The following is a 15,059-nucleotide window of genomic DNA, read 5'->3' as shown; positions in this document are numbered from 1 at the left end:
TACTAACACCCGAAAGTATCCTGTACCTCTATAAGGCCACCATTCGCCCATGTATGGAGTATTGCTGCCACATCTGGGCTGGTGCATCTGCTACTAGTCTCTCGCTCCTTGACAAGGTTCAAAAGAGAGTCGCAAATCTGATAGGCCCTGAACTGGCATCTAAGCTTCAGCCTCTGTCCCATCGACGAAATGTTGCATCCCTCTGCCTGTTCTACAAGTATTGTAGTGGTGAATGCTCTGATGAACTGCAATCACTTGTGCCCCCACGACGCGAGCACCCTCGACAAACCCGACAGGCTACTAGATCCCACCCCCACACTGTAGAGGTCCCTAGATGTAAAAGATCTTTTTACTCCAATAGTTTCTTCCCCAGAACCGCAAGACTCTGGAATTCCATTCCAGGTCCCTGCTTCCCCAACAGTACTGACGTGCAGAAGTTCAAGTGTAACGTGAACCGACACCTTGCTGCCCAAATCCCTACATAGTACCCCAGTAGTTGTTGCCCCTGATAGTAGCCCCCTACACCAAAGTGGCAATTTGCCTTGTTTGGGGTGAAAATGTAATAAAAAAAAAAAATAAATAAAAAAAAATATGAAGGTGTTGTGTACATATTTTGTACTTTCACCTAATAATTTAATATCGTAAAACTTTAATTAAACTTGAAAATACTATTTAAAAAATAGTGCGGATCAATAAGTGCACTAACACCAAATAAAATTTCAAGGTTTCGATATGAGAAAAATACCGACAACATTTCGCGACAAAGGTTTTGTTTATTTTTAATCTGGACTACTTGCACCAAGTTTCCTGTTAATAATTACCTATAACTATAATCTCCGACAAAAAAAAAACATAACAAAATAATCCAAAAAGCGCAAAGTTCAAGCCATAATAATAATAATAATAATAATAATAATAAACAAGCTCACACACGCCAAAGTTCTTTCCTTTTCAGAATAATGAACGTTCCCTCGAACGTGCTGCTTGCGTACAACATCGGAGCCTCACTCGTGTATGTCAGCCACGATAAATTATTAGATTGTTAAAAAAAAAAAAAAAAAAAAAAAAAAAGATACTTCTACACTGTACAGACCATGCTATATAAGTTAAAGTCAATATTTACGGTATCTTTTGCCTATTAAATTATTAGGTGAAAGTACAGAATAGTTAACAAAGCCTACCTCAGAATGTTATGAATGGGTTTTTAAATAATAACGTTAATATTTCAGCACGGCCCGGAAACAGCAGAAGTATGCAACCAACTTTACTAAATAACCGATGTTATAATTAACAAACACAACCACCGAAGAAGCAATTCACATTCGCATGTATTATTCATTTCTTTTAAAGTTTACGAACTTAAAAAAAAAACTCTGAAAAGATACAACACGGAAAATAAAAACAAAAACAAACCTTCAATCGTATTAGATTTGCTTCTGTTTCTTTAATAATTGTAGATAATTTATCATCGTCCATGGCGACCAGAAATTTGATGTTGGTAAGTGGAGCGTGGAGCGAGCTACGAACTTTTTAACAGTTTTGAAGTTTTACATTCGCAAAAATGAATTCAGTCAGAAAAAAAACAAAAAACTCTCAGCCTAACGACGACCGGATCCTTGTCTAAGGCCGACAACTGAACTTTTACAAAATTTCCTTTGCTTGTGAACAAGTATCAACACGAATGGGTATTAGGTCGCTCTTTTAACAACTGAGTTTTAGGAAATTGTATTAAATTGTATTAATTGTTTTGCGTGCCTTTTGCATTATATAAGCTACTAGGCCCAAGCAACAAATATTAGACCATTCCTGTAATAATCCGGCCTCTGTTGATTTTGTGGTGGAAGTTTAGTTTTGTGCAGTTCTAGGAGGTCCACCCTCCCAGGCTTTGCCTTCTCTCTTTGAGAAGGAGTTAGTTTATTGCTAATCACCTGAAACACTCTTACTGGGGAATGCCGACGAAACTGCTCAGGAACTTTTTGAAGGTCAGAGTGCCCCTCCTTTGGGATGCTGACTTCTCAATCCCCCTTTCTGACCCTGGTTCTTGCAATGGGAGAGAACTAAATTTTTACTTGTACCTATTTACAATGCCTTCCCACAGGGTCGTTTTTTAACGTGGAGAAAAGGTAAAAAAAATAAAAAATTGTCTCAGTCGTGAAAGACTGTTCCTCCACTGAAAGAGAACAAGAAATGGAAGTGCAGCATCTGAAGAACAGATACTACACTTTGATCTTGGCCAAATTTTACTGGTAGGAAAGCCAGGATTTCCTATTTATCCCCCCCCCTCATTTCCCACTAGGGAAAAATTAGATACAAAGTCGGTTTTTATTGTAGAGGGAAATCTTGCTCCCTAGAAAGGGGTACTCTCTAGATTGGGAGAAAAATTAAAATTGCCCCAATCAAGAATCCTTCATTGACCGACGACAGAAAAGATAGGTACTTATGCAGAATACGGGCCGTGCTGAAATAATAACAACAATATTATGTAGAAATCCATTCTAAACATGGGGAGTAGGGGGAGGGGGACTTAAAAAAATAAAACTATTCTGAACTTTGACCTAACAATTAAATAATATAAAAAAAAGATACTGTAAAAATTGAATTTAACTTGAAAATCTTTAAAAATGAAAAAATAAAAACATAAAAAATAGCAATGTAACAAACATAAATAAAACACGAAAGAAATAAAAATCCAATTCTGCATTTTTTTTTCAAGTGTAAACGTAATACATTCGTGGTTCTTCCAAAACAACGCATTTTATTATATTCCCAAAGTCTTTTCGCACACACGCGCGCACACACACACACACACACACACACACACACACACACACGCACACTTTCTAAAAGTCTCTGTTCCTCTGCCACCTGATGCTGGCACTAGCACTTTCTTGCCCTCGTATTCACACGTTCATCTCTCCCGGCACACAACTTACTTCTCATTTTGACCACATGCTGTCCTTTTTTTCTTTTTCTTGTGACGCAAGCCCGCACACACCTGCTAATTTGCATACATGCTTTAACGGCTGCTGCTAATATTTTTTTTCAGCTGCTGCTGCTAATATTTTTTCACACACGCCCATACGCGCTCTGTTACAGCACATTCGGTGAATTGCATAAGTATATAAAAAAATAAAGAGTAATATCAGAACAGATACTACACTCCTGCACAAAAGCTCAAAGCTTAATGACAGTAGAAAGTGGACTTTGGGTTTATTTTCGACAGCCTTGTAACTTTTGCTTTTTTTATTTTTATCCTTTAGTCCTCACATGCCACAAGTGACATTTTTGACAAAGAAGGAGGAATTGCTGTTTTCTGGGTTGGAACCTATCCATCTAATTGTTTGCTAATTTTTGACCTTGAAGTATTGTTTTTATTTATTCTTTTAGTTTCTTGAATCAAGTGGTTTCATGCGTTGTCTGGAGTGATTTCTATTAAAACAAACAATGTTGGAAGATCCGTTGTCCAGAATTGAACAGGATACACTATGTTCTATTGCAACTAAGAAAGAAGGTAGAGACATAAATACGACAATGACAAAGAAGGAAAAACAAACATTTGCATGCAGCAAAATATCAGACCACTGTTATGAGAGAGCATTTTCCTTATAAAACGTGTTATGACACCTATAATATAATGAAGCAAGGGTTGCCAAATCATTAACCAAGACAATGTATTTATGTATTAATTTGGTTGGTTGGTTGTTTTTGTATTACGGCATATCAACCCTTTTCGGGTTATTTAATGCCGAATCCAAAGATTTTGAAGAAAATTTTTTTTAATAGAATATATTTGTTGTTTTCACGTCGGTTTCTATTTAACCCATAGTTGGGACCCTAACAGGTACTACCACTCCGGGTCAGAGTGGACCTGGGAGCAATGGTAATTAAAGGGTGGCTCCACACTCCCCAAACCCCACAAGCTGGGGCCTCACCACTGGATATAGTTTAAGGTTCTATTCAGGACCCCCATTGAGGGACTTTTACCCTCTGCAGGGAGGCAGTCGGCATATTCTAATGCCTCACCGACAGAGCCAGTATTAATTTGGAAATCTTAATGATCCACCTTCAAAAAATGATTCCAATTTTCTTAAAATTATGGTAGCCTTGGTGGGAAGAGAAATTCCTCTAACCACTTTAACATGCCTGGATATCTCCCACTCTGCCGTAAGGACTCTGACAGACATATGCACGGACTTGGAGTTTACATTCGTAATACCCTTCCCTTGACTAGAGAAACAAACCTAGAAACAGATGATCAAGCCTTTATGTGCTTTAGACTAAACGTGCAACACAGTATTAGCTACTATTATTTTCTCTACCGCTCTCCCTCGACTCAGGACTGCTCCATAATAAACAAAGTATCTGACAGCATAGACACGGCACTGTCCCTCGACACTAGCGCACAAATACATGTGTTTGGTGACTTTAATGTCCACCACAAAAACTGGCTTGGATTCTCTACTCACACAGATGCAGCGGGCAGCACAACCCATAGCTTCGCTATATCTCACTCCCTATCACAAATTGTTACGTTTCCAACCCGTTTCCCTGACCAGGAAGAACAACACGCATCACTTCTAGATCTGTTTTTGACCACAGTTCCCGATGACTGCATAGCGAAGGCCCACAGCCCACTCGGGAACGCTGATCATGCAGTGATAATGGTTGAAATCGCCCTAAACACTAGACCCAAAACTGAAGAGCCAGTGCTCAAAACAACGAGATATTATAATAAGGCTGACTGGGAAGCCATCAGGGAACTAATTAGAGATGCTCCATGGAAAAATATTTTCTCTCTCCCTGCTGAACAGTGTGCAAACGAGACCACTGACTGGTTCAAAACTGCAATCGAAGCGCATGTTCCCATGCGGAAATTTTATAGTAAGCCCCACTCTCCCCAATGGTTTACGTCGACTTGTGCAACTGCCATTACTCAAAAGCAGCATGCATACCGTAGGTTTAACCGACATAAGTCCAGTTCAAACAGACTGAAGTATATAGAAGCTAGAAATAACGTTAAGAAAGAAATAGCGACAGCTAAGAGAGAATTTACGGAAACCACTAAAAAGCGCATCGAAGCACAAAAACTAGGAACTCGAGACTTCTGGAAAATCTACAACAGTGTAGTAAATAATGGGCAATCGACAATTCCCCCACTAACCAACAATCACGAGGTTGTCTCCTCAGCAACCGACAAGGCTAACATGCTTGCCAGTCGGTTTGCCTCAAACTCCACACTGGACCCTTCCAACCACCCCCTACCTGACTTTCCTATGCGGACAGACGCCACACTAGACGATCTGAAAACCACCCCTGCTCAGGTGCATGCTATCATAAAAAACCTTGACACCTCAAAAGCATGTGGACCCGATCTTATCCCAGCTGTGCTATTAAAAAAGTGCTCAGCCGAAGTAGCTCCAGTTCTCTCCAAACTCTACAACAAATGTCTTAATGAAGCTTGCTTTCCGGGCTGTTGGAAAACTGCTTCTGTTGTACCAGTATTCAAGAATTCTGGTGAAAGGACAGACCCATCAAATTATCGCCCCATTAGCCTCCTTCCACTTTTTGCCAAAATATTTGAGACCATAATTAACCACGCTCTAATCCATCATCTTACAGATGCTAAACTACTGACTGACAAACAATATGGATTTAGACAAGCCCGTTCCACAGCAGACATCCTCACCGTGATCTCTGAACGTATATACCAATCACTGGACAAAGCGGGGGAAGGCAGAGCGGTAGCTCTAGATATATCTAAGGCTTTTGACAGGGTATGGCATGAGGGTCTCCTCAGTAAAATCAGATCATACGGTATCACTGGTAGAATACTTAACATAATTAAATCCTTCTTAGATAAGAGAAAAATCCAGGTAGTCCTCGACGGTCGCACATCTAAACAATATGATATAAATGCGGGAGTGCCCCAGGGTTCTATCCTTGGACCTCTATTGTTCCTGATATTCATAAATGACCTCCCCGACAACATTGCCTCTGAGATGGGTATATATGCTGATGACACTACACTCTATGGCAGACACGACAGGAAGACGAATGAACACATTTCTAAAGAAATGGCAGAAACACTAGAGGAAGACCTCCAATCTGTAGTGGAATGGGGACAAAAGTGGTTGGTCGCGTTCAATGCTGCCAAGACTAAACTAGTTTCATTCAATAATTACAAGAAACCCTCTCTACCACCAATAGCAATGGCCAACGACTCTTTATCTGAGAGTCCATCTTTCAAACTCCTTGGCCTAACGTTCACAGGAAACATGAGTTGGAACAATTACATTGAAGGCATTGCCAGGGCCGCTGCAAGAGAGGTGGGCTCTCTCTACCGTGCTAGAAAACTACTAACACCCGAAAGTATCCTGTACCTCTATAAGGCCACCATTCGCCCATGTATGGAGTATTGCTGCCACATCTGGGCTGGTGCATCTGCTACTAGTCTCTCGCTCCTTGACAAGGTTCAAAAGAGAGTCGCAAATCTGATAGGCCCTGAACTGGCATCTAAGCTTCAGCCTCTGTCCCATCGACGAAATGTTGCATCCCTCTGCCTGTTCTACAAGTATTTTAGTGGTGAATGCTCTGATGAACTGCAATCACTTGTGCCCCCACGACGCGAGCACCCTCGACAAACCCGACAGGCTACTAGATCCCACCCCCACACTGTAGAGGTCCCTAGATGTAAAAGATCTTTTTACTCCAATAGTTTCTTCCCCAGAACCGCAAGACTCTGGAATTCCATTCCAGGTCCCTGCTTCCCCAACAGTACTGACGTGCAGAAGTTCAAGTGTAACGTGAACCGACACCTTGCTGCCCAAATCCCTACATAGTACCCCAGTAGTTGTTGCCCCTGATAGTAGCCCCCTACACCAAAGTGGCAATTTGCCTTGTTTGGGGTGAAAATGTAATAAAAAAAAAAAAAAAAAAAAAAAAATATGTTGCACAATAACTGTTGAGAGTATGTTAAATTGTTGCGTATATGTATTTAAATTATCCGTCCGAGGGTAGGTAAACTTATTTTAAATAGGTGTTGTACATTGTTGCGGGCCAGGATATAAATATCCTAACTCGCTACAAAAGAAAATAATGAAACGAATGGAAAGAAGGAAACAAAACTCAATTGCTGGATAAAATAAACGTGTCGTTTATTTTCTGTTGAAAAATGAATGTTTTAGGTGTAACACGTATTAATGTCCGCGCGTGGAAAAAGGAGTGAGTAATGCAGTGGGAATAGGAATGACAGTCCAGTGTGTAGACAAAGAAAAAGATAGAGGGTTGACATCAGTAAAGCTGTGCGCACATGGCGGTACTTGCCCACGTGGAAATGTCTTCAAGCCGAGAGCTGTGGACGCGAACTTGTCTGGTTGACGAACCCAGGCAAAAGGGGAAGAAAGAGTGGGAAAGTCAATCCAGTTCATGGAGAGAGAAAGCGTATAAAGTGTACGTACTGTCTGTTAGCTCATGCCCCACATACAGTAGCAGGGGACGTGACGTACGCAGGCGAATGCGCCCCGCAAGGGAGGCGGCTGGTTTGCCGACCACTCAGCTCGGAAGGCGAGTTGAAAAAGGAAGAAGCAGCTTATTGCTCTTGCTTTTATAGTTGTTTCCGGTGGTCTTTTGTGCATGTTTGGATTTCCTTCAAAGGGGAAATGACGTTGCCCATGTGTGCATAGGTGTGCGCGTATGTGTGCGTATATGTGAGTACATGTGTGTATGTTAGCGTGTATGTATATGCACGTGAATGTGAGTGTATGTACGCGAACTGAATATATGTGCGCGTATGTTTGTGTGCGCGTATGTGTACGGAAAGAAAAATTGCTTGAGATGTGAACGCATGTTTTTGTTCGAGACTAGAAAGGCTCGTACATTACCCGTCTTCGGGAAGGTAAAATTATTTCATATACATGCTGTAAATTACCTATTCTAGGGAAGGTAGAATTATTTCATACATGTGTAATACCTGTCTTTTGCTCGAAATAGCAAATGATACATAGACATTAAAAATTCCTCTATCCTAAGAATAACAAATATGTTCAAAATCAACTTCAATTTTCTTATTGTTTATACGGTCCTGAGGAACGCCCTTAGTCTATAATATAAATCTCACCTCTCTGTTTAAATGAGGGGGCGCTTTTTTCACCGATATTTTTGAGAGTCATCCCCTCTTTTCGATTGACTAGCCTTAATTTAAACATTCGTCACTTCCGGTTTAGCGATGGGTGCAACAGCGAAGACGTCACTTTTTTTTTCACATTCTTTTCCTCCTTTGCGGTGCAGGTTCGAGCCTGCCTGCCTACTACCACTTTTTTTTTGTTCAACACACACCTTCAAACACCCAGGCAACGCCGGGCACCCAGGCTAGTTCCTTATAAAAATGAATAAACTATTAAAATATTCTGTTTAGAATGTTTTGGGGACAATCTGGAATAATCCAGAAACCTATAAAAGGATGTTGCACTATTAGCTGCGTCAGTTGTTAAATTGTTTGTTTCTAGGATGAAAATCCAGCCAAAATAAACTTCCTAAAAGCCAACCACCGCATCATGTGAAGGAACTGGATACAAAAAATTTCTGTATATTTTCTCACTAAGCAAAGAACTATATTTTAATATTCATATTATTAGATTTACCCATATGTAAAACATTTGATTTGAAGTTAGTAGTTCTTATCTCCCTTTTACCATCAACACTACAGACCTCATAATCAATTTCAAAGCTAATAGCAGTAGTACTAAAAAAGTGTATTTACTTGTAAATATTATTCATATATTTTGTTTCATATTTAAATAAATATTTATTTTTTTTAATTCTGAGTTTTATTAGATTTTTTTTCTTTTAATTTGTTGCTTGTTCATATCCTAGAACAGACACGTGTACACCTATAGGCGTATGAAGATCTGTTGATTAGACGTCTTTCTGTCTAGATGAAGAGAAAAAGCATACCTGAGATGTTGGATGTAGCTGGCTCGTTCTTCTCCCAGAATGACGTCCTGTTCCTTGAGAGTTTGATATGGTTGAAATCTTCTTCTCCAGGTCCGCTTTGTTCATTAATGTAGGCATTCAAGGCAGACATAGAAAACGACGCACAACACAATGGTAATATATGAGAAATTGTTATATCCTTACTTTAAATAAGAATACAGCAAGAAACAGGGGGTTATGGGTGAAAGACAGAGAGGTTTATTTTGCGTGAGCCTTTTTTAGTCTCACATAAAAACTTGTGTTCACATTTCAAGCCATATTGCTTGTCATATACATACGCGCACACAAACATACGCGCCCACGTCAACACACATACATATATTCACGTTCGCGTACATACACTCACATTCACGTGTATATACACACACGCTAACATACACACATGTACTCACACATGCGCACACGTACGCACACAAAGACAACGTCACTTTCCCTTTCAAAGAAAATCCACACATGTGCAAAAGACACACTGGAAACACCTATAAAAGGAAGAGACAAGCTGTTTCCAATCCTTTTTTCAGACTAGCCTCCGAGGTGGTTGGTTGGCGCACCAGCCACCGCCGTTTCGGCAAGCTCGTGCACGTGCGTACCTCACACCACTTGCTACTATGTGGGACAAAAAGCCAACAGACAGTATGTACACTTTCTCTCTTTCTCTATCCCAAACTGGGTTGACATTCTCACTCTTTCTCTCTCTATATATACAACTTGTCCCAGAGAACACCACCGCGTAGCTGACTTCTAACATGGCGCACAGTTTAACTGATGTCAACCCTCTATCCTTTTCTTTGTCTACATGATGGACTGCCATTTCTCGTTCCATTACGTTACTCACTTCTCTTCCCACGCGCGAAGAAATGATAGTGACCCGAACGTGAGATGAACACACATTTCCTTTTTCTTTCTACACCACCAAGTCCCGCAACAAACGATGGTTACACCCGCGCGGACATGAACCCGTGTTATATCTGAAACATTCATTCTTTCAACAGTAAATAAACGACACGTTTATCTATTCCAGCAATTGAATCTTTGTTTCCTTCTTTCCATCCATTTCATTATTTTCTTTTGTAACGGAATTAGGATTTATATATCCTAGTCCTCTACAATTTACAAGGGAATATAGGTGACATAAGAGTTACTCGACATCTTGTCTTATTCTCTTACTGTCTTTTTTCCTTCTCTCTCAGTCACGTGAGAGGGTCAATATATCTATAGTTCATTTCTTCTATGAAGGGATGTTAGGTTATTCCATTACACCAGAAATATAATTAACTACTTATTTTTTTTACAAGAAAATATTACAATATTTTTACAAAAACAATTTACGAGTGATAATTAACTTGCACAATTAAAACTAACTAACCTTAACTAGTGCGGAGGGAAGGAGTGCCACCTCTCATTTACAGAGAAACAAAAGTATACGTCCAGATGAAAAAGAGATCGAGAAAAGGAAGGGCATTGTGGGATTGCATTCTGTGTATCCCTCTGCTTGCGGCCAAATCACCTCCTGGTCATGGTGGAGGTGGGGGGGGGGCGTATTAACAGCCATCACAACCGGGGCACTAACATATAGTGCCACACATGTAACAAATTGTATAGAAAACCATTGTCATCTTTGAACTGGGGAATCTCTGTTCTATTTGAGGGCTTTTGATAAGGTGCAAAAACGTATTTGTAATTTGATTGGCCCCATCCTTTCTTCTTTTCTGAAACCTCTTTCTCACGAACGTGATGTTGTTAATTTCAATCTTTCTATAAATACTATTATGGCATGTACATTAGGGTTTGTGTTCCTTGATAGAAGCGCTGGTTGAGCTTGAATAAAAGAAATACGTATTAGATACGTTTGAAGCCAAAACAATGCATTATTACAAAATAAACAGATATTTATTTTGTTTGAAATTTATATTGAAATTTAAAATATATTTCAAAGATACACTTCATCATCAGTATGTTTTTCTTTGTCATGTTGTTGTTGGATCATAGAATCAGTAGAAGTCCTTTGTTGTTTTTACGGTAGTCTTTTCAAATGTCGGAACGGTGCGTTGTTCACACGGAATTCACGTTAGGGTTTGTGTTCCTTGATAGAAGCAACCAACACTTCTAGAAAATATACAAAACACAATAGCAGCATTCTTTTTTTCTCTCTCCTTCATCAACATCCTCCCTGCTATCCCACTGTGGTAGTAATATTTAGCAAATATCAATTACTTCTTATTCCAACCATAACACTGGCAATGAGGGTCGCTTTGCTTATTCAACAACAACAACAAAAAAAAGGAGACCCCCCCCCCAAAAAAAAACAAAAACATATATGGCTGCTTTATCACAATACCTGGAATTTGACTATGAGTTGGAACACAAAACAGCAGTATGCTTATTACAGAGATACAGGCTTTTCCCCTCTGTTTCAGAACGCTAAATAACAAGGATAGATAACAGAGAACAAATCATCTCCTATGCCCACAAGCCAAACCAGTTGATAATTGGTAAACTGCATTGAAGTCACCAAACACGACTCAACCAGCTGAGGTGACACAGCATATGTATTCTATACAAGTAAAATGAAAAACCTCCCCTGTTTTAATGTATCTTTTGGTGATAGCCATCAAACATTCAATGTATTAGCTGACTTAGGTGTCACCATTTATGTTTTGTCTAAAGTAGATTTCAAGTGCTTAAGACCAACGTCCTATCTCGGATCTACAAAATCTGTGATATCTGGATTTGGTGTCAAAGAAAACCACTCCAGTTCTAGGCCAAATCAGCAGTCTTCTAGAGTTTATAGGCATATTTTACCAAGCTGACATTCATGTAATAAAAAGCACAGAAAAACCTATCATCGGCTGGGAAACATGTAAAAAAGCTCAAACTACTTTCAGTTAATCACATCAGTAACTCTGATACACAAACCCCATCCTCCACCCATAAGCTTCTGGAAGACTATGCAGATCTGTTCACTGGCCTTGGTAAACTCAAAGGAAAAAGTTCACTTAAACGTAAATGAAAACACGCCACCTATTGCTCAGAGATACCGCATTCCCCCTTCAGGTTAGGAAAGACATAAAAAAATTAATACACAAAGATGAGAAACTGGGGGTGATTGAAAAAGCAGAAGAACCGACCCCATGGGTATCTCCTATTGTAGTTGTATAGAAAAAAGACCAAAATAAAATCAAAGTTAGCATCGACATGAGAACAGCAAACAAAGTTATCAAAAGGATATGCCATCCAATCTCCACATTCAATGAGCTGAAAACCATTCTATCAGGAACTAACGTCTTCAGCAAACTAGACCTCAATCAGGGCTATAATCAGTTGGAACTAGCTGAAGAATCCCGATACATTTGCAACACATCTAGGTCTCTACAGGTACAAAAAGCTATTCTTCAGAGTCAACTCTGCTAGTGAGATATTCCAGGAAGAAATCGGTCAAGCACATGCAGGGATTAGGGGAGCCATCAACATCAGTGATGACATCTTGTATTTTGGATCAAACCAGCAAGACCATGATCAAAGCCTTCATGCAATATTCCAACGACTTCACAAAAAGGCTTCACCCTGAATGACGGCAAATGTGAGTATAACAAGAGGTCATTGCAATACCTGTGCCTCGCCTTTGGTAACGGAAACATCAGCTCAAGTCTTTGGATTACCTGACCCCAAAAATGCATCAGAGGTGAGAAGCTTGTTGGGGATTACTAACTTCTGTAGTGCATGATTCATTCCATATCATGCAACCGTGACCTGTGAACTATGTCAATTAACAAAACAAAACAAAAAAAACAACAACAAAAAATGCAGTTGTCCTAGACTGAATGCCACAGCAAATGTCTAAAAAAACATCAAGGAGACCCTGAGCAATGACCGGAACAACCACACTGGTATATATACCCTTGTCAGCCCTGTAGGCATCTTTGCTTTGCTGTTATAAAATGGATGGGTAGTGCAGTTTGCAAGCTGAACATTATCCACAGTTGAACAAAGATACTCCTAAACAGAATGTGAAACACTCACTATCACATGGACATGCGAACACTTTCACACATATATTTTTGAAGCTCCATTTACTATCTATACAGATCACAAACCCTTAACATCAATTTTCAACAACACTTACTCCTAACTATCATCACACATTGAATGTTGGGTTTTCAAAACACAACAATACAACATGACTGTGATGTATTGACCAGGCCACGACAACCTAGTTGACTATCTCAGCCATCAGCCACCATCCAATGCATCTGCCACCAAGCAACAGGGAACAGAAAATAGTGGAGGAATATATAAATCCTCTCAACCCCAAAACAATGACAATTGATGAAGTTGCAATAGAAACTGCAAAAGACAAGACACTTATTACTGTCATTGAAGCCATTCTTATCAACAAATGGCATGATGTTGATGCTAGCATAAACAAAGCAACATTTTACACTTTGCGTGCCAATCGTGCTGAACTATCACTAGCACAATATGACAGCATCATTCTCGAAGAGTGCTGGTTGATACTGCTTTTAAGGTACCAGTATCCCTCAAAATGGACAATGGCCCACCATTTTACAGCTGCAATTTCAAAGCACTAGATTCAAACAGGAAGATCTCTATGACCCCAGGCCGATGCTGAAACAATGTTTCATACACACTGTAAAAAACATCCATCAAAGTTGCCCAAATCGAAGGTCAAAGCTGAAAGCAGGAATTTGAATAATTCCTGCTTGATTACCGAATAATGCCACACTGTACAACTGACATATTCTCAGCTTGAATCCTATTTGATCACACTATAAAAACTACCTGCCATAACTGGTCACATCTATAGCTGGAAACTCTAGCATCAGGTAGCATGACACTCAAGCCAAGAAACCAATAAAGCAATATGCTAATAGAAAGCATATACGAAACCCAATGATCTCAGTATGGATGACAGTCATTGTAAAAAGTGACCATATCTCAAAGGCTTTCACACCCTACCGACCTAACCCAATGACTAAACAAAGAAAAAGAGATCCATGATTACTATCATACACAAGGGCAACCAAACTACAAGAAATGTCAGCTTCTTTTAAAAAATCCCTACACAACCAACAAACATCACATGCAACCTACTCGATTACTTCTCATTCGAAGATGAAAGCCACACACACGTGACAACATCAACAAAACCTAAAGATAGAAATTTAAAATTTGACAGAAATATTTCTGAGTTCAGCAAAATACATTTGACGAAGGTCGGAGGTCACATCGACCAAAACGTTGTGCAACTAATACTAAAGATGAGAACAGTAGTCTGAAGAATCCAAGTAATACGGATAATCAATCCTCATCTTAAAAATTCGGAAACATCTTTCGATTTTTTTCGAAATCTTTGGCATATTTTTGGATTCTTGCAGCATTTCCATATTCTAGTATTGAGCATTTTTGATGAACTTGTTAAGACTCAGTTTTACATGATTCGCTTCATCAACATGTTGGTGAAAAGATAGTTTATTGTCGATGTGTAACCATCACCATCATCACTTGAATAGCTATCACTACTACCACTATCACCATCACTACTACCACTACCATCATCTTATTATTGGTCCCCCGACAAAAGGAAGGAACCCTTGATCTTACTTGATAACAAAAATATCTTGTTATCAAGTAAGATCTTTGACATACTTGTAGTTTCATCAAATACTTTTGTATGCAAAATCCGATCCCACATTTTGCTAATTCCTACCCTCTGATGAGAAGGAAAGTATTTCTTCGAAACTCCGCGGATTAAGGACTATCGTCTTATTAAGTGTTTCCTTTTCAGATTAAATATGTTTTTAACTCTTTTTCAAAGTGTTTTAACATGCTTTATTAACTATTTGCTCTTTATATATATATATATATATATATATATATATATACATATATATATATATATATACATATATATATATATACACATATATATATATATGTATATATATACATATATATATATATATGTATATATATACATATATATATGTATATATATACATATATATATGTATATATATATATACATATATATATATATGTATATATAT

At 38.9% G+C, this 15,059-nt stretch overlaps 2 protein-coding genes across 2 annotated transcripts in view; one reads left to right on the top strand and one right to left on the bottom strand.

The window, feature by feature from the left end:
* The window catches only part of LOC145296685 (uncharacterized), a 49,147-nt gene extending 47,529 nt beyond the window's left edge, over positions 1-1,618 (bottom strand). Inside the window, exon 1 of the mRNA XM_080142640.1 lies at positions 1,414-1,618. Coding sequence (XP_079998766.1) covers positions 1,414-1,476 — 63 coding nt within the window. The 5' untranslated portion in view covers positions 1,477-1,618. The remainder of the gene's footprint in view (positions 1-1,413) is intronic.
* LOC145296687 (leucine-rich repeat-containing protein 34-like) overlaps positions 1-15,059 on the top strand; it is a 272,980-nt gene that overhangs the window by 188,218 nt on the left and 69,703 nt on the right. The gene's annotated exons all lie outside the window — the stretch shown is intronic.

The sequence above is a fragment of the Euprymna scolopes genome, chromosome 17, assembly GCF_053919585.1.
Source record: "Euprymna scolopes isolate OS-2025 chromosome 17, ASM5391958v1, whole genome shotgun sequence".
NCBI classification, from domain to species: Eukaryota; Metazoa; Mollusca; class Cephalopoda; order Sepiida; family Sepiolidae; genus Euprymna; species Euprymna scolopes.
Note: the sequence above shows the minus strand (reverse complement) of the source record. Positions and strands in the feature narration are given on the sequence as shown.